At 43.4% G+C, this 21250-nt stretch overlaps 1 protein-coding gene across 1 annotated transcript in view; it reads right to left on the reverse strand.

Moving 5' to 3' along the window:
* Nucleotides 1–21250, reverse strand: part of PLCH2 (phospholipase C eta 2) — a 730017-nt gene that overhangs the window by 75791 nt on the left and 632976 nt on the right. The window contains exons 12-13 of the mRNA XM_044281842.1: nucleotides 18343–18495; nucleotides 17907–17942 (exon numbers count right to left, since the gene is read on the reverse strand). Of these exons, the coding sequence (XP_044137777.1) occupies nucleotides 17907–17942; nucleotides 18343–18495 (189 nt within the window). The remainder of the gene's footprint in view (nucleotides 1–17906; nucleotides 17943–18342; nucleotides 18496–21250) is intronic.

Consider the following 21250-nt stretch of genomic DNA (forward strand, 5'->3'; position numbering starts at 1 on the left):
CAAAGCGCCAGTCTGCATCCTCTGGCAGCACACAAAGCGCCAGTCTGCATCCTCTGGCAGCACACAAAGCGCCAGTCTGCATCCTCTGGCAGCACACAAAGCGCCAGTCTGCATCCTCTGGCAGCACACAAAGCGCCAGTCTGCATCCTCTGGCCGCACACAAAGCGCCAGTCTGCATCCTCTGGCCGCACACAAAGCGCCAGTCTGCATCCTCTGGCAGCACACAAAGCGCCAGTCTGCATCCTCTGGCAGCACACAAAGCGCCAGTCTGCATCCTCTGGCAGCACACAAAGCGCCAGTCTGCATCCTCTGGCAGCACACAAAGCGCCAGTCTGCATCCTCTGGCAGCACACAAAGCGCCAGTCTGCATCCTCTGGCAGCAGAGAAAGCGCCAGTCTGCATCCTCTGGCAGCAGAGAAAGCGCCAGTCTGCATCCTCTGGCAGCAGAGAAAGCGCCAGTCTGCATCCTCTGGCAGCAGAGAAAGCGCCAGTCTGCATCCTCTGGCAGCAGAGAAAGCGCCAGTCTGCATCCTCTGGCAGCAGAGAAAGCGCCAGTCTGCATCCTCTGGCAGCAGAGAAAGCGCCAGTCTGCATCCTCTGGCAGCAGAGAAAGCGCCAGTCTGCATCCTCTGGCAGCAGAGAAAGCGCCAGTCTGCATCCTCTGGCAGCAGAGAAAGCGCCAGTCTGCATCCTCTGGCAGCAGAGAAAGCGCCAGTCTGCATCCTCTGGCAGCAGAGAAAGCGCCAGTCTGCATCCTCTGGCAGCAGAGAAAGCGCCAGTCTGCATCCTCTGGCAGCAGAGAAAGCGCCAGTCTGCATCCTCTGGCAGCAGAGAAAGCGCCAGTCTGCATCCTCTGGCAGCAGAGAAAGCGCCAGTCTGCATCCTCTGGCAGCAGAGAAAGCGCCAGTCTGCATCCTCTGGCAGCAGAGAAAGCGCCAGTCTGCATCCTCTGGCAGCAGAGAAAGCGCCAGTCTGCATCCTCTGGCAGCAGAGAAAGCGCCAGTCTGCATCCTCTGGCAGCAGAGAAAGCGCCAGTCTGCATCCTCTGGCAGCAGAGAAAGCGCCAGTCTGCATCCTCTGGCAGCAGAGAAAGCGCCAGTCTGCATCCTCTGGCAGCACACAAAGCGCCAGTCTTGATAGATCTCCCCATTAATATTTTACAGTACTCTCTGGATCTTGGATTTTTTTCATTGCCAAGTAGAGAGAAGCCAAAGATGTCAGTGCACAAGCAGAGAAAAAGCTGCAGAGGAATGAATACCCTGCTTACTGGCGAGGATCCCTCTGCAGCCACTAAGGATGATGTCCACCAAAAGACCAGCAGCATCCATATTTAGGTGGATCTTTCACCATAATATGCTGGACATATAGGGACAGATTCCCTGAAACTCCTGATGAAGCTACAAGTTGCCGAAACATATGTTGACGTGCGACCGTCTCTGCTGCCTTCCCAATTACATCTAAGGATGAGGTTCACGTATCCAGTTATTGCTCACAGTTTGGCTAGGGTCGGTTTTTGCACTGTAACTTTATATCCATCTTTATACATTGTTACATTGTAGCAGACGACGTCCGTATGTCATTTTTTATTTTATTTTTCCCCCGGATCCATTGTAACAATGCCTATCCTTGTCCGCAAAATGGACAAGAATAGGACATGTTCTATTTTTTTTTGCGGGGCTACGGAAAGGACATACTGATGCGGACATGGAAACAAAATAAGTTTGTGCGCATGTAGCCTTATAGACATTACTGTGTGGGCATTTTTTCCTCTATCTACTGATTTTGGAGCGTTTCTGCCTTAAAGTCAGCTGAACATAAAATGCCTCAAATCAGCCTCCCATTCATTTCAATAGGAAGAGTCACTTGCCTTTTTTTCCACGTGGAAAAAAAAGCAGCATGCCCTATTTTGGGGCAGAATCCACGCTGAATCTCCCATTGAAATGAATAGGAAGCGCCAAAAAAAGTGTTCCATACGTGCCCGCGTGTTGTTTGTGTGTTTTCTGTGCGTTTTTGTACTGAAGTAAATACCGTATTTATCGGCGTATAACACGCACAGGCGTATAACACGCACCTTCATTTTAAGAGGGAAATTTCAGGAAAAAAAGGGTAGCTCAGAACTTTTTTTTATTAATATTAATACCACTTATAAGGTAAATAATGTAAAAGGATGACACTTATGGGGCTCTGTGGATGACACTTATGTCATCCACAGACCCCATAAGTGTCATCTACAGATCCCCCATCAGATGGATATGTGTGGAGAGAGGAGGCGGGAACACTCATGGCGGGGCCCGGTGCAGTGACTCTATTCTAATACACCGGGCCCTGCAACTGTTAAACATTCAATCTGACTCTATATCTAATTGTACGGTACTTACTGTAGTACCGGAGGTATAACATTAAGACGGCGCAGACCGGCATCTCCCTCGGTCATGCGCCGCCTGTCTCAGCTCCCTCCTGATGCGCTGCCTGCCCCAGCTCCCTCCTCATGCGCCGCCTGCCCCAGCTCCCTCCTCATGCGCCGCCTGCCTGCTTATCTCACTTTATGAATGAACAGGCAAGCGGCGCATGACAGAGTGAGCTGGGGCAGGCGCCGCATGACAGAGGGAGCTGGGACAGGCGGCGCATGAGGAGGGAGCTGCGGCAGGCGCTGCGCCGTCTTAATGTTATACATTCGGTATGTAAAAACATGGCTTCTTAACATTATATCGGCGTATAACACGCATACATCATTTGCCCCCTATTTTCAGGGGGAAAAAGTGCGTGTTATACGCCGATAAATACGGTACCCATTAGTTAAAAAAAGAAAGTTGAAACACTGCACTGAATTACGTAGGCAGAGTTTCAAAAGCTGCCGTGTGAACATACCCTAAGGGGAAAGATCCGGGTTACCCATTTTCAAAAAATGACATCCAAAAAGGCAACAAACGTCAAACAAGGCGTCTCACAGATGGCATCTCTTTAGTTAGCGAGTCCTCAATGGTGTCTACCATGTAATATGTGCATAATCCCCAGACTGGTCAAATTGTTTAATGAGACCAACTATACTTATAATTTCACATGGTAATTGTGCATAATAAGCAGCTCAATTGCTAATGAAGAAAAGATTAGAGGACGTGGTGGTGGGGAGATGAGATGTCTAGACTTTGATAAAACCCCTGTGAGTATTTTATTACGACATGCTGCTTACTTGGTTGGTTGAAAGTAACTGAAAGCGAACACTTGAAATTAACGTTGTCTAGCGTTTTCTATCCATGTAGGGAGAGGATTTTGATTACTTTTCCTCTACTTGTTAAATTTTTTCCTGCAGGGAGTGGCAATTGACGGTATAATGTGCCCCGATTCCACCAAAATTATGTAGGCATGGCCTGAATATATAATGAGTCATAGCAGGTGCAGTACCCCAGAAGGACTACTGCAAAGGGTTCATTACTTATTACAGAGTTAAAGGCATTGTGTCATCTCATACATTTGGGGGCACATTGCAAGGATATTTCCCCCAATGTACAAGATGGGATAACCCTTATAATGCAATATTTATTGAGTTAAATGTTGTGATTTCTTATGTACATGCACTTAATGGCACTGTGGAACTTGGCAAATTGTGTTAAGTTACTAGGAAATTGACTAGGTCTCCCCCCCCCCCCCCCCTCCGACTAGTTAGTATTGAGGGAGCCTAGTCTAAAGTAGCCTAGAGCCATGTTTCCCAACCAGTGTGCCTCCAGCTGTTGCAAAACTACAACTCCCAGCATGCCTGGACAGTCTTTGGCTACACTGGTTGGGAAACACTGCTTCTACTCAACTAGGCCCAAGTTCAGAGAACCTCGGTCTCTGAGCCTTCAAGTTCCCAGAAAGCAGACACAATACCAAAGTACTCCTGAGAGGAAGAGAGACCAGACATCTGAGAAGGTCTAGAACTCACAAGGTGGTGCATTGGACTCAGACAGCATGGTATCGTGCTTGTTTATGGCAGAAAGGCTTTGCTGCTGTGGAAAAGAATATTATTTGCAATAGCACCCCCTCTACACTTGGAGAGGGATTGTCCACCCGTATCTCAGTTCAGCACCCAAAATTGCAAAATGACTTCACAAGAAACGTATTTCATGTCTGTAGTTCTGCTGAAAGACTGCAAATTGTCTTTAGAGAGGAGTACTATAACCACCATCGTTGTTGCTGTCCATACGCTGCTATTGAGAGAATATTGCACTGTGAATTAGGGCTTATGCACACGACCATATGTATTTTGCGGTCCGCAAAAAAATACGGATGACATATGTGTGCATTCCGTATTTTGTGGAACGGAACAGCTGGCTCATAATAGAACAGTCCTATCCTTGTCCGTAATGCAGACAATAATAGGACATGCTCTATTTTTTTGTGCAACAGAAATGCGGAAACTAAATGCACACATAGTATCCTCCGTTTTTTTTGAGGACCCATTGAAATGAATAGTTCCGTATACAGTCCGCAAAAAAAAACTGAACGGGCACGGAATGAAAATACGTTCGTGTGCACGAGCCCTTACTGTAGAACTGCATTTTGCTGCTATTTGTACTACAATGCCCATCATCAACTTAGTAAAGAGAGACTTTACTTATTGCAAACAATAGGCCTGATCATTGTCTCCATCGTCCACCAGTCCTGCCTTGTACCTGGCAAAACATCCAACACCAAAGGCCACCCAATCATCACCAGGCAGCAGCCCCAATACCAGGGTCACTGCACGGTCCTAGGGAGCCCTGCAAGAGTGGGGATTGCCACCGTAGCCACCGTGACCACCATCAGAGCCACAACTACCACTCTCCTCCTCCACTCACTATACAGTTTGAAGGTTGCAGCTGCTTTCTTCCAAAAACAGTGCCCCACATGTTCATCCACACGTTTTGGATGGTATTGCCGTACACTTAATACGTAACTGCCCCCTCTATATCTCAGGAATGAAAGAACACTACCATTGAATAGAAAAGTCCCCAGATAACACATTGATTGTGGTCTCACATTGCATTAGAAAAGTGCAAATATTTCAGTGATGCGGGGAGAGGAAGAGTATAATTTCCTAAAGGATTGGTTCACACTTTTATTCAAATATGGTTATGCCATAATTAATGTAAAATATCAAAGTACATGACCATCTCTTTCTAACAAATCGAGAACCAGCCCTGTACCTCAAATGGATCCAGAGATTTCCCCATTTATTTCTCTCCTAGATTTATTTCAAGCTATCATCTTAAGGGCTCATGCCCACAAGCATAAGCGCTCAGTGCCCGTGCTGCGGACCGCAATTTGCATGACCGTGGGGCAGCTGCATGCGGATCGCGGACCCATGCACTACTTTTTTGCGGAACTGAAGCACGGAACGGAACCCCACGGAAGCACTTCAAGTGAATGGGTCCGCATCTGTGATGCCGAATGCACACGGCCGGTGCCCTGTGTATTGCAGACCCGCCATACGGTCGTGGGCATGAGTCCTAAGGGACATGTCCTTTGTGCAGCAGCTCACTCCCTATCACAGCTCAAGGTGCGTATTCTTTCCCAGGAGATGTGCCCTTTATGCTGCAGCGATTTCCCTGTAACTATCACAGCTTCTAAGAGAAGATCCAGCTGGTGACAGGTGTCAGATGGAACTGAGCATCATCGTCCAACTCAGCAAGGTGGACAGAGAACTAAGAAAATAATGAACAGCAGGTGGCGCTATACAGATACATTTTATTGAATAACTCATAGGCTATACAAAAAATTTAATTGCATGCAATTGCAAAAGTATTCAGATCCAGGTGCTGGTTTATAAAATATAGAACATTTTTGTGAGACAGTCCCTTTAAGCTTAGTCAAAGTAAACCTAAGGACATACAGTACTGGAAATGAATCAAAATAAGTAAAAAGTAGAGCAGTTGCCTGTAGCAACTAGTCAACTTCCACATTTCCTTTTTGTAGAGGCCTATTGGGAAATAAAAGCAGCACGCTGAATGGTTGGCATCATTACTCCACTTTTCCCTTGCACTGGTTTTAATAAACTTTCTTCAATTGTAAAGCATAATGGGGGAAGACATTCAGGATAGAAACACAAGACGACCAAAAATAACGGCTAGTTAAGAAGGGTTACGTCAAGTTTCTTAAACATTAATCCTAATTGTAAAGTAAAATACAATTTTATAGGCAGAGAGATAATTACGTCAATTTACAAAAGCCACATTCCTAGAGATTTCTTTCCCCATAAATAATGCATGAAGGATCCGTGCTCCCATCTACCAGTGAACATTGTGCTGTAATAGAACTTATGAATTATAAATCAGATAAATCAAACTAGATTTATATGCTCTCACTTGACAGATCTGTCTGATAGACACACATTTGTAAATGTTTTGTGAAACACCCTCATCATCCATGAAAGTTGTGGTCTGGTTACGTGCAGCATAAAGAATAGCTGAAAGGAGTTGTGGTCACTTGTGGATATCTGACCTCATGCTGCAACCAGAAGTGTACTGGCTGTAGACCCTACAATGAAATTTTCCGGTGCTCCGATCTAGCCCTCCACACGTCAATGGCCAAGTACCTAACGATCTGCTGCTCTCAGCATTAATTAATGGTAGTGCAATGGGCAGCCTGGGGAGTGCGTGGACTATGGGAGTGGTAGTCAGGCTCGGACTGGCCCACAGGAGAACGGCAATTCCCAGGCAGGGCTATGAGCAAGGTGGGCCCCTAGTCCCCTACACAAGTGACAGTAGACTTACTGCAGAGTACAGCATCCCAACCAGCCTCTAAAAACTGGGTAATTTAACAAACTAGTTTATTTTTAGAGATATATTGGATGGCAGAGATTATTTAAAGGTACAGAGGCAGGACAGCCAGTATACCCTTTCCTTGGGGACACACCTTCTCAAAGTCACTACACCCATATTCAGTCATTATTAGGGTCTTGCTGCTGCCTGCCTCTGTGTAAGCAGGTTATATTTGCATGTAGCTGTACAATGGGCCCCCAGAACAAATTTTACTGGTGGGCCCAAGGCATTCCAGTCCGACACTGGTGGTAGCACTCACAGATCACACAAGTGGTGATCTCCCCTCTTGCACCCCCTAAGACCCTGCAATGATTGGAGGGTGCACCCTTTCTTCTATTGGGGTACACCCTGGTATTGGGGCTCCTGCCTGGTATCAATTGGGGTGCCCTTGATGTCCGGTGAACGACGGAGACAATGATCAGGCGTGTTGTTTGCAATAAAACTGTTGTGGAATCTGTATCAAATTTGTCCCAGAAAAGCCTTTGTGTGGCAAAGAACGAAAACAGGTTTTTGTGGGTCTATACAGGGAACATTCTAGTCCTGTGATTACAGCAGCCTTGGCACAGATTCTGCTGTGTGAGTGGCAAGAGTTAGGTGAGTTTACAGGCAAGTAGAAATAGTGAGAGGTCTGCAGCTCCATTATATCTGTAACATGGCAGTTAAAGGCAAAGCCCCCACAGAGGTACTATATATGAGGATCTAAGAGCACAGTGAAGTTTTTATTTTTCACTAGAGGTACGCTTTAATGTTTGGGAGCTGAATATAATCCAGGAGCAGTAATATCAGGACAGGTTGAAATGGACTGCTCAGCCGCAAACGAGCTAAATAAAAGTACAAGTACAAACGTGGGTACTGTAATGTTCTTTCTTGGGAAACCAAGCCTGGTCTCATTAATTAGAAGCTCAGAAAACTGAACGGCCTGTTACCTTCCAAAAACTTATCAGAGAATCAATGGAAATATGCTCCTTAGCAGATCTTTGCTTTTGACTCAGAGATTAATATGTTCAGACTGGGATACAAGTCTTCAATTAGACAGTTTGTACTTCAAAGTCTGAACGGTAAAACCTGCGGTCCGGCTTTCATTAAATCACAGGCATCTGTTTCAGCTTTATCTTTTTATTCTACCGTTACAGAACAGTCTAAATCCTCCACCCAGCTGTTCTTCATAATCAGGCAGGAACGTAGGGAGACCACAGTTCTAATTTTAGGCTCTATAAATCATAGCAAGCAGAATTTAATGCATATTGTCCTCAAATTCAGATTGGCAGGTGGAATCACAATTATTATTAAAATAGAAGTATTAGGTCCGCGCTGAACTTTTAAAATAGAAGCTTGCACAAAAACTACTAATTCCTCAGGTGGCTTCTTCGCTTGATCTTCTTTCATACAATTGTATATGTGATGTTGAAAGAGAAAACCTTGTGAGTATAATAAAGTACTTTTACCCACGGGTCTGATCTATGTTAGTTTCCTTTTTCAAGGGGTGTATGGAAAAAGGATATCGTTGGTCGATCTGTATACTCTGGATGAAATGAACAAGCTTGGTGCTGGTCGGTATAGAGATTGAAAGGGTGGTGATATTTGAAAGAGGATCAAGCGAAGAAGCCACCTGAGGAATTAGTAGTTTTTGTGCAAGCTTCGATTTTAAAAGTTCAGCGCGGACCTAATATTTCTATTATTTTAATTTGGACTATAGGAATCACGGACCTATCTTCCTACTTTTAGGACTGCTGCAAAAAAAGGAAAGCACGTGAGATTAACACGATTTTGACATATTTGTCACAATCATTATTAGCCTAATTTATGAAAAAAGTAGATTTAGTATAAAGCCCTAAGGTTTCATTGAAGACCTCCAGAGTATCTCAATTGTTGCCTTTTATCTTAAAGAAGTGGGAAAAAACTAAAAAAACACTGAAAATATGGAAAGTTTCCTACAAACTCATGCTCCTTGTGCCTACAGTCAGATCCTGCCCAGGGTATGCCACTTCCACGGTTTTAGCCTTCTTACGCTACAAAGATGGCTTCTCTTTTCTGGATCTATGGCTTGGATCAAGAGCATTACCTGCCAGCTGCTCCAGAGGGCGAAAAAATATAGAAAATATGAGGCAACTGCACCAACCCAAACTCTACTGTTCTAAGTACTGGCCCCCTGGTGCTTTAATAGAAATGCCTACAAATTCTGCAGATAGACAAGGAAGCACAATTTGTTTTGATGGACAGATCTCACTGTATAATGTGAGGATCTCCAGGACATTATGGCAATTAAATGGCTAGATATGCCAATGCTGTGTATTAACACAACCTCAGTGGTAAACCCTCACAGAATCTGAGATGTCCACCGTTTCACAACTAAGGCCTAGTTCACACGAACGTATGGCTTTTATAGTTTTTTGCGGTCCGTTTTTCAATAGACGATTCAGAAAAAACGGAACGGATACGGAAGACATACGGATGCATTTCCGTATGTGTTCCTTTTTTTTTGCGGACCCATTGACTTGAATGGAGCCACGGAACGTAATTTGCGGCCAAATATAGGACCAAACGGAACGGAAATACGGAAACGGAATGCATACATTCAGTTTTTCTGCAAACCATTGAAATGAATGGTTCCGTATATGGACCGTATACGGAACACCAAAAAACGGCCCGTACACTCGCAAAAAAAACGTTTGTGTCAACTAGGCCTAACTCTTACCTCATTAGAGACAGAGCAGAGACCTTCCAGACCTGTTCTGTATGCTCAGGAGAAATGCAGACAGATCTAATTTGGCAGAGACTGGAATGAAGTCATAAGCTGTCCATAGTACAATGCTCAGGGCAGTGTATCTCGTTTGCAACTCATTTATAGGGTTTGGCTTTTGATTTTTTTTTTGATTTTTTTTTAGAACATTTGTGGACTATAAGAAGTTTAAAGTGGTTTTCCAAGTGTTTTTTTTTTTTTTTTTACTGATTACCTATCTGATTGGTGGGGGTCTGATTGGTGGGGGTCTGACACCCGGAACCACCGCCGATCAACTGTTTAAGAAGGCACTGGCGCTTGCAGTAGTGCCGCAGCCTTCTCTCGGCTTATCAGACACAGTACTGTACATTGTATAGCGGCTATTCTTGGTATCGCAGCTAAGCTCCATTTACTTCAATGGGGCAGAGGTGTGCCAAGGCGATGTGGCAATGAATGTGACATCACACAGCCTAGGAAAAGCAGGAGAAGGCCGCGGTGTTACTGAGAGTGCCACTTCCTCCTTAAACAGCTTCTCAGTGGGGGCCTCAGGTGGCAGACCCCACTGAACAGATACTGATGACCTATCCAGAGGATAGGTCCTCAGTAAAAAAAACACTTTGAAAATCCCAAGAGAGATGGAAACCAACTACCAAATATATGACTAATCAATCATAAGGTTAAGTATGCTAGATTATATACCCAGGATGCTTATAATGTAGACACACCCATCTGAGAACAATGAACATCCATATAAAATGTCCCCTTGATGTCCTTTGGTTGTCCCCAATTGTGACATGCACTGCTGAGGCCAGTGATTGGCTGTAGCAGTGTTATAAGGAACATCACCTCTGCAACCAAACAATATGTCACTGGCTGCAGCCCGGGCAAGATGACAGTGCAGGGATGCAAGCACAGGAGAGGAAGGTACATTTTTGTAAACTATCAACAAAAATATTTATGGTGAGAAGGCAAAAAATTATATAAAATGATCAGCTATGAGGGAGCAGGTATTCCTGTATATCCTGTAAATCTTTTTTTTAGTTCAGTAGCACCAATACTTTTTCACACGAGGCACGCACATAATGGATAGATTTTCAGGTCCTGAACGCATTCTAATAAGGGATAAAAATACCTTTTCCATTTCAAGCTGCACAAACCTTACAAGAGATAACGTCACTATATTCAATGAATGGGATGGCGGTAATCTGCAATCATGTGATCTGTGTTATCTAGAGTAATAGAACGTGCAAATTGCTGTGGCTAACACTGCATTTTATGCACTGTGGATGGGTAGAGAACAGATAACCTCAGGGTCTGGGTGGCTCAGCACGAGAAAATCAGAAAGTACTACAGATCGCACTTCATTACATTTCTAAGAAATCTAATTATGGGAATAGTGTCGTCCTTCTTACCACCGCGCTCTGGTCCTCTTGAGTGTTCCACTTTAAACCACATTTCTTTATTGAGGCAAAATGTCTTCACTGTGCCTGAGTATTATATGTACTGTAGGTATTTGTTCTCATTCACCAATGGGGGTAGGTTGGATCCTGTATGGAGTGATCAAATGTGCTACTTTGCCACACGCATGGTGGCACACAGAGTCCTTCTGGTTCTGTACTACTGAGTTGTAGGCACTACATGTGCTGCCTTATGCTGCCCTCTGCATGAACGTGTAATTTGTATAGCGTCACACACCGCAGTGCTGTACCGAGCATCTTTTCATGGGTTTAGCTCACAATCTTCCTTCCATGTCCATTTCCACATACACACACCAGAATCACAACGGTAAGAGAACAAAAGTAGACAACATCCAACACTATGGAGATGGTGTCAATGCTAAGAGCCTAGCACCAAAAAGCTCTGGCGTCAACTTGATTCCTGCTGCCTGCCTTTAGAGAAAGGCCCAGTCCAGGCACCAGGAGGAGTCTGGTGAACTGTAGTCTGTATTAGGAGCATTTGCAAGTCTCTTAAAATTCTCACCTACCGACTATGGCCCAGAATGACTATGCGTCTGCGCCAAAAATCTGTTGAAAAGGTGGCATAAAATGGTGCAACTAGGCATGCAGAAGTTTGCACCGCAATTCTGCAGTAAAAATGTGTCTCAAAGTAGGTTGGTATAGAGTTTATCCCTGCACCAGATATATCGTCCAGCCTGAGCCCCTGTGATACATCTGGTGCAGATCTAGGCAGCCTGTCTAAGCTTACACCATCTACAGGATTAGTAAATCTTGGTCTATGCTCATAAAATTTGACCAGTTTTTTTTTTGCTTTGGCAGAAATCCATGGGTCATCCATGGGGTGTGCTGTTGTCTTCAGTTTTCCATGGATCTGTATGAGGATTAGTCATGAGATTCACCAGGGCTAACAGTCACGTTTTCTGCATGAAATAAGTGAAATTTTCCAATGCACCAGTATGAGGATGGAGAAACCCCATACACATGTGTACTGCCCTGGAGCAAGAGTACTTTGGACTGTGAACATTTGCTCCTATTGTATGCAAAGCCATCAATTCACTATTTTAGTGCACTTGGAAGGGAGCACTATGATTTATGCTGTTCTTTATACTTATACTGTCTTATATTGTTGAACTGCATATTATATGTTTATTGTAACGTATTCTGTTCATTTGCACTGTTAATACATTATATCTACACTGTACTGTGGAAAGGGTTAATACACAGCCAGATAATACTGAGAGACTTTGGGACTTTCTACCTATGCACTGAGAAGCTTGCAAATTTCTACAGTTACTATAAGAGAATATGCAGAATTAAATGGCATCTGTCACCAGATTTGTACCTATGACACTGGCTGACCTATTACATGTGCACTTGGCAGCTGAAGGCATCTGTGTTGGTCCTATGTTCATATGTGTCCGCATTGCTGAGAAAAATAAAAAAAGTTTTAATATATGCATATGAACCTCTAGGAACAATGGGGACATTGCATTGCCATTACACCTTGAAACTCAACTCTCTCTGCAACTGCCACACCATCTTCACTTTGATTGACATGGCTAAGCATTATGATGTTTTCACTGCCTTGCCCTATCAATTAAAGTACAGTGGGCACAGCAGTTGCAGAGAATGCTGAGCCTCTGGGTGTAATAGCAATGCCCCCATTCCTCTTAGGGTACTTTCACACTTGCGTTGTGAGATTCCCGAAATCCGTATGCAAACTGATATCATTTGTAGACTGATCCAGATGCGGATCTGTCTGACAAATGCATTGAAATTCCCGATCCATCTCTCCCGTGTCACCAAGAAAAACGGATCTGGTATTTTTTTGCATGAATACATTTAACTGAAGACATCCTGATGCATCTTCAACGGAATGCTTTCGATTCAGAATGCATTAGGATAAAACTTTTTGCAGTATTGAGCCCCTGTGACGGAAGTCAGTACCGGAAAAGAATAACGCTAGTGGGAAAGTACCCTTAGAGGCTTATTTGCATATATTGAAACTTCATTTTTCTCAGTAACGCGGGCACATATGAACATGGGACCAACACAGATGCCATCAGCTGCCAAGTGCACATGTAACAGGTCAGACAGAGTCATAGATACACATCTACTGACAGATGCCCTTTAAGCTCCTGTTGACTGGTTTAGCTCTCTTGCTTACAACTGAAGACATTTATGTGTGGGAAAACTGCTTAGTCATTCCCATAGACTTATATTGAAACTCTATACAAATCAACGGCAGACTGAAAGTGCAACAATATCTCTGCTAGGCTGTGCTTCTCCACCCCATCCCACTAGAAGGTTCTAGTTAAGCTACTGTAGAAACTGTATATAAGAAGAGCAGTCAGAGCCCCTAATTGTCCACAGATAGGAACCAGTGTTTAGTAAGGGTGCTGGCACACAGGGCAGCTCTGACATGCATTCAGGATCCAGTTTTTAATTTAGCCAGTTTAGCAGCCTCGTTAAAACCTGGTGTTCTGCATAGTGGGAATTATTTAATTATTTTCAGCTAGAGACCATAAAAAACTGCATCCTAACTGCATGTCAGAACTGCACTGTGTGCCTGCACCCTAAGATAAACTCTGCCAGTCTGCAGATAGTGACCAGTGTTTAGTAGAAAAGACTCTGCCAGACTGCATTAGTGACCAGAAGAAGACACTGAGATGGGGATACTGAGTCACAGACCCTGGGTCACCAGCCTTGTGAACAGGGAGCCAGCTGGATGACTGAACAACAGACCCTGGGGCACCAGCCTTTTCGCAAGAGTACCATCCTTCAGGGAGAGAGACAGATAGCTCTCAGGCCTATCTTCAGCACAAAACCTTCTTGTGTCAGGGAGAAGACTGGAGAAGCCAACTCGGTGCTTTTTCTGTATTGTTTTGCTCTTGAGTTCCTCCAGTAAAGACGCACACTGGTTTACTGCAGACCCTGACGCTCTAGACTTATTTCCCATCAGAATGCACCACACTTTACCACCCCTTTCAAAGGGCAGTGTCACGGCAGGGAGTGGGGGAAATCCCCCACCGTGCGGTGTCAAAGGGTAAAGGGGATCAGCCTGGCCAAAAGGAGTAATAAGGGAGCAGGTCACTTCCTACAGCGTCCCTAATCCTCTCCCTGACTCCTCACTGTATGAGCGGACCCTGATGGTAGGACGACTCATACTCAGGATTCCTAGAAACCCTAAGTCACCCTGGTAATCCCTCACATAGAAACAGGGGAGAGACAACCTGTTCATCCCAGTAATGGAGGAACAGGAGTCTCTATCTGAGGCCAGGCTGCAAGGAGAGGGGAACACATACAGCATATGGATCTGGCAGGTAAGCGAAACCTATAACACACTTACCTGCCACAGACACACTGACTGGAACCCGTGCACAAGTGCTGCTGTCCACACCAACATTAGAGGACACAGCAGAAACCACACAGGGACCCAGGACACCCATAGCTGCAATAAACATAAGACACCATAAAACATCTATGACTACAAGGGTGGCCCTCACTGGACAGATGGAATATGAAGACCGGGAGGATAGCTCCAGCATACACCATGGCTGGAGTACCCCTCAGCTTCAGGCATCCAGCAGAGGTTAAATAGCCCAAGCAGCCACAACCACACACACACAAACCCAGTGTTAACAAAACACTAGCAAGGGAGTTAACCCTTCCAACACCAGACAAGGGAAGGAAGCCACTTAAAGGGGAAGTGCACACACAAGCATACCAAGCCACATGTTACCACCGGCAACAGCATGTGTGGCAACCATGTCCCGGCAATCACCCAGAAGGCCGAGACACTGCCACCGCATGCACAAACAGCAACACATTGCCACGGGCAACCGCAAGTGTAGCAACAGTGTCACAGGGCACACCATAGGTCGTGACAGGCAGCAACACGTGGTGACTTGACGGTGACCCAGCATAGCACTGGGACTATTCCAAACCCGGCCACTGCACATGCATGGGATGCAAACTTCACACAGATTCTGGCACAGAATCAGTGCAAAAATTGTCATGTAAACATATCCTCAGTGTCAGGGTCTGCTTACTCTGATATCCTGAGCTTTATAACATGTATCATCAGGATGGATAAGTCAGAACCATTCGATGGATCCATTACATTCTCTTTCCCACTGACAGGTCCACCAGAGATTTGTCTTTTTTAGTAGAGTACATTATGCTATTGAATATGGCGGTGCAGGGGACTAGCTCTTCATGAATTCAGAATGCTCCCCTCCACCTTTAGTTCTAGCTGAGCAAGATAGCTCCTGGATGGAAAACGCTTCCCCACTTTACTCCATTCCTGGACAATGCAACAGCAAAGCACTGACCGGCAGAGCATCATTTTTTGATCCATAAATTGTGCCCTTGCCTCCAATGGTGTCCTAAGTGGCCACCTACCCTTTTGTTCCTTTTTTAGTGCAGGTATCTTGCAGGGCTGAGTCCTTTCTATTTTTCCACCTAATAAAAGCACTTAGTCTTAGATTTACTATTTGGAAGCAGCATTACATAAAAACGGCCAAATAATAAAGCGTAATACAAGTCTAGACTATGTCTTTTCTTCCCGCTCTCCATTAAGTGATCATTTGGAAACTTGTATTAGCCCGGCCATTACTTCCCCCATAAAGGAACGTGTAATGCGGAGGCTGCTGAGAAGAGATAGTGTTTACAGGCAGCCACAATAAAGGCTACACGTATGGCTGCACTCCAGTCCACCACTAGGAGCAGGGAGCCATCTGAATGGCTACGGAAAATATGGGCAGACACAACGCATTTATCATGATTAAAGGAGAAAGACAAAGACAACCATTAGTGCTATAAACCAAATTAGCTAAATTAGCTATAAACTTCTCCTGCTCCAAGTCTCATTATATTTTAAGCCTGGCACAGATCACAGAGCACTTCCCTGTATGTTCGGCAGCTCCTCCACCATGGCCAAATGAATTTATGACCTTTCTTAATCATTACCCAGAATGACCAAACACATTATACTGTATGCCTAGTAGGTATATATGCAGATCAATAGATTCATTTTACATCTAAATTCATCAAAATTGATCAAATCAAGAAAATCTCTAATTTGTACACTTAAAGGGATAACAAAGAAAAATGGCTGCTTTCTTTCCAAAAAGAGTGTCACGCTGGTCTACAGGTTATGTGTGGTATTGCAGCTCAGCCCTATGCACTTCAGTGAAGATGAACTACAATACCACACATAACCCATGGACAAGTCTGGTGCTGTTTTTGGAAGAAAGCTGTCTTTTAAAAAAAATATTCTTGGCAACTCTTTAAAGGGGTAGTCCAAATGGACTTTTAAAAAAATAAGTAAAAAATATTCAATCCCCACTTTACAGGTCCTGTAAAGGGAAGAATATTTGCCTGCTCCCTGATGTTTGGTTCTGGTTCTGTGAGTTCCGACCTGTCACCATCAGACCTCTGGTCCCCATCTGTAAACTTCCTGCATGGACAGGGACACAAGTGTTGCTGCAGCCAGTGATTGGCCTCATCCATGATGAGTTCCCCAGAGAAACGTGACCCAACAAAAGTCAATGTTGGACTATCCCGTCAAGGATTACATACCATTCAGTTTGACTATGAGGCTGTTATGAGACCCCAAAGAGAAGGGGCCCAGGCTGCATATCTAGATAGGGATCCCCTCTCAACAGGTCCTATTGGGTTTGCAAACAAGGGTGTAATCAAATAAACCCAAGGAACATGGGAATGAGCAACACATGCACCAAATCCTCCTGTCCTCAGTGGTTAGGAGTGTAGTGGTATAATTAGTTAAGTACAGGTATCCCCTCTTTTACAGGGATCCCATCTTTTACTGTTGAGCTCCCTTACTTCTAGGTATGCCCCTGTGAAAACTTCAGTGAAAAACTGTACCTTAAAATTCCTACATTGCTCATTACTTAAACGTACAGAAGTAATTCATCATACTGAAATCAGATCACTTGAAATTCCAGCTGCTTTGTAATCCAAAGTAATCTGCTGGGACCTCGACCAGGGCTTATAAGAGAAGAGCCACGAAGAAAATTGGATATTACACTCTCCTCAACCAATATGTATATCAAGTGCACAAAACCAAAAGGATCGAATCAGCCCTTTAAAAGGGTTGTCCCATGAAAAATATTCTACAGTTTTTAAACCATCATCTGGATCTGAATAATTTTGTAATTGCATGTAATTAAAAATGTAGCATAGCCACTGAGTTATTTAATAAAATGTATCTGTATAGCGCCACCTGCTGTTTTTTTTTCTTATTTCTTTGACCTGCTCACTAAGAAGACCGCACATGCTCAGTTTCATTCTTTGACTGCATCCTGAGCTCTGATAGGGAGAGCATGGACACGCCCCCTGAGCTGTGATAGGGAGGGCATGGACACGCCCCCTTAACTGCAGCAGAAAAGACATTCCCCTTGAGCTGTCAGCTTGATATAAATCTAGCAGGGCAATGAATGGGGAGATCTCTGGATCCATGTGAGGTACAGGGCTGGTTCTACCTTTGTTAAAAAGAGGTGGTCATGTACTTTATGATGTCTTATTTTCATTTTTTGCACAATAACTTCATAAATTAATTTGTACTGTAAGAAACCCTTTCCCGAACTCAGGAGTTCGGGAAATGTTTTTTTACAGTGAAAAATAAAATGATGAAGTAATTGCGTGAAGTCTCACGAGACTTTGCGAAGCAATAACTTCGGCTCATCAGAGCCAATACATTCTAATACTGTACAGGATCCTGTTTTTTTTTTTCTATTTTCTTCTAACGGATCAGAACAATGGAAAGCTAAATGAATATGTAAAAATTCCTTTAAGAGCCCAAAGTTAGATAAAAAGTAATTTTTATAATGGACAGTTTGAAAAAATTTCATAGCTGCTACCACAAAATAAACCATAATCATCTCAATTAAAAAAAAATCACCAAATGATTAAAATTTTCTTTCTTACCGTAGATCTTTCAACTGCAGATCCAGAGTTACATTTCTGTAAAAATATTATAAGCCATTAGTGTATAGACTAGTATTTTCTAGACCTGCATATAAATACTCAGAAATGCAGGCGCTGTATAAAAAGGCCATGTGTAGCATTCACAAATCTTTGTAGACAGGTAATCATATATCTTCCAAAAATTAAATAGATTATGTGGCAATTCATTTGTACATGGGGAATATTCTGTACTGTAAATGTCTGAAAAAAAGTAGAAAAGGTGAGAAAGTCTTATCTGAGAGTGTATGTATATTATATATATATATATATATATATATATATATATATATATATTACACACACACACATATATACACTCTAGTTTCCAACATTATATGGAACAGATTCCTTTAAATATTCAGCAGTATTCAAAACTATGGAAAACAAAGCTTAGCACCTTCTTTAATTCTGATTTCAGCTTTCCGGTGGGCGTCAGAGTGGTCACTGTAAAATTGTTCGGATCCTCACAGTCCCGGATTTTGGATTCCTTCATCAAGGAGTCAAGTCTCTTCTTTGCTATGTTTTCCACTTGCTTCCTATTGGTGGAAGCCTATAGATATGGAGATACAGGAGTGAACATTGGATGGACTCTTGCATGCACTGAAGGTAATAAGAATAAAGGTAGAACCTAGCGCTGGGATCAATCAGTATGTCCGCCTGTGAATGGCATTGCACTGAAATGTGTTCATTGGTAACCATGCATGCAGCTCATGAACGATCACAGGCACAGATTGCACAGACAGTCATGTCATTTTTTGCCATGTGAGATAATGATGCCGTCGTTAAATGGTCGGTAATGAATTCGACAGATAAAACATCTACAAATATTAATTTAGCAGGAAAAATTCCGGGGACATCATAGAAACTTGTAGAAGGCTCATACATTATTAAATATTTCCATCAGACAGTCTAGACAGAGGAACTTCTTACAAAATCACAGAAAAATGGAAATATGTCTCTTTCTTGTATCGGCTAATGGGAGATAATTAAAGGGTGAGAACCGGAGGCAGCAATCGAGTAAAACCAATTGTAAATTTACTGATTTCTACCACTTAGAAATTTTTACTTTTGCCCTTAGATTCACTTGTCTAATAGGTATATAATTTAAATCCTCCTGTTTAGGAGTCCTGGAGTTCAGAATTGTACAATAAAGTTCTTGCCTGTCCTCCTCATGACCTTCTTAAAACATTAAGAACTTGGCTTGCTCTCCAAAAACAAAAAGTTGCATGTATCCCTTAATTTTCATATGAATTATGGAAGCCATATTTAAGTCAAAGAGGCCTCCAGCCATCTTATATGATGCACTGTATTGCTTCACCGTTTGGTCATTTTACATTCTATTAAAGGCGTACGTCACCAGAGTGGTCTTGCTAACCAGTAGTTTAAAGTTCTTCTGTTGGTTGTTTCTACTAACAGATGTTTATTCCATAGATATTCTTTTTTTTTTTGGGGGGGGGGGGGGGGGGGCGTTAAACTGGTGTATAGTAGAACTGGATTAGTTGTTCATAGCAGCCAATCAGATTCCTCCTTTTATTTTTCACAGCTAATTTAGAAAATGAAAGGTAAAAAAACTAAGCCAGTTCTACTTTACACCAGTTTTATAAATCTCCCTTTTAATTCCTAGATCAGCAGCTAAATTTATTTCAATTATATGACTGTTGGAAGCAGAAATGTTCTGGACCCACTAATATGGGCCACAGTTTCTGCTACTTCATCTACTGACATCTACTAATTTATAGGGAATCTGTCAGCAGAAAATTCACTGTTAAGCCAGACACACTGTAGTACTAGCTGGATGTAATGAGGCCTTTTACTTAAAGATCCATTGTTTTATTCTGGAGAAAAAGATACTTAATGAGCAGTCAAGTGCACAGAGGGCCGGCCCAAGCCACTAGGTGCACCCTTCCCGATTCCTCAGTTGTCATTTGCCAGGGTTCTGCATAGTCATCGCGCCTGGTCCTATTGAGAAGATGATGCAGGAGCACGCAGAGGACACAGGAGAAGCAAGTGTGCACAGAGTGGCTTGGGCCCACCCTCGGTGCACTTAAAGGAGTTGTCTGGGTTCAGAGTTGAACTCTGACATACCCTTATTTTCACCCAGGCAGCCCCCCTGAGGCTAGCATCGGAGCATCTCATGCTCTGATGCACTCCCTTGCCCTGCGCTAAATCACGCAGGGCACGGGGTCTTTTGTTTTCAATAACACACTGCTGGGCGGAAACTTCCGCCCGGCAGCGTGTTCGGTGACATCACCGCCGGTGACGTCACCGGGCTTCCTGGCAGCCCCATGGAGAGCCCCGGTACGTCAAATATTCTAAATATTCGCGAATTAGGGAAGTTGCTATATTCGCGATTAATATTCGCTATTCGAATATTCAAGCTCAACACTAATTTGCATTATAATTTGTGACTTTTTGCGCTTTTCGACACTTTTCTAGAGTGGCAAGAAGAGGTTGTGGGGCTTAGCATCAGAGGCAAGCCTATTGCGGCCCACTGGATTTACTATAACTGATTCCAGAAACTGGCATAAGTTATAGCTAGTGTTGAGTGAAGCGAAGCATCTGAAGTGGAATTCGGTCTGAATTTTAGGAAAAAATTTATTTTAAATAAAGGCGCATTTCCTCGCGCTTCGTGGTAGTAAATCATTTTTCCTAAAATGGCGGCTGGAGTTGTGTTTGAAAAAACTGAAAAAACAATACTCACCTTATCCACTTGCTCGCACAGAGGCAGTCCGCTTCTCTCTTGATTGAAAAAGACTAGGCTGGAGTGAATCGGGATCAGATTGTTCTATCCAAACCCAATCTGTTTGAAAACTTTGCTTACAATATCTCCTCCGTAATGCGCCAAAATGCATGGGCACCGTCGAGACTTGGCAAATGTTGCTGCAAATAACGCGAGGCTTGCTTTGTCTCACATCTATAACATTACATTTTGTTTCTGTACAAAAATTATTGTTCCAAAATCCAAAGCTAAACTTGGCTTTGTTAATGAGATTTTGGAACAGTAATTTAAATAATTCAGTAATAGGCGCGAGGCAAAGCAAAGATGTCACCACATGATCACGCTGGGAGGGCGCCATGACATCATCCCGCTCAGCTCAGGTCCTTCAGCAGGCCTTTTTCAATCGAGAGCGGAGTGAACTGCCTCTGTGGGAGCAAGTGGATGAAGTGAGTGATTTATTTATTTTTTAAACACAAAAGGCCATATTGCAGTAATGCATTACCATTTTTAACAACCATTAGATGTATGCATTTTTGTCTAAGCGTTAAAAAATGGGTCTGAATGGGGTTTTAACATAACGATTGTA

Source organism: Bufo gargarizans, chromosome 2, assembly GCF_014858855.1.
Source record: "Bufo gargarizans isolate SCDJY-AF-19 chromosome 2, ASM1485885v1, whole genome shotgun sequence".
Classification (NCBI taxonomy): domain Eukaryota; kingdom Metazoa; phylum Chordata; class Amphibia; order Anura; family Bufonidae; genus Bufo; species Bufo gargarizans.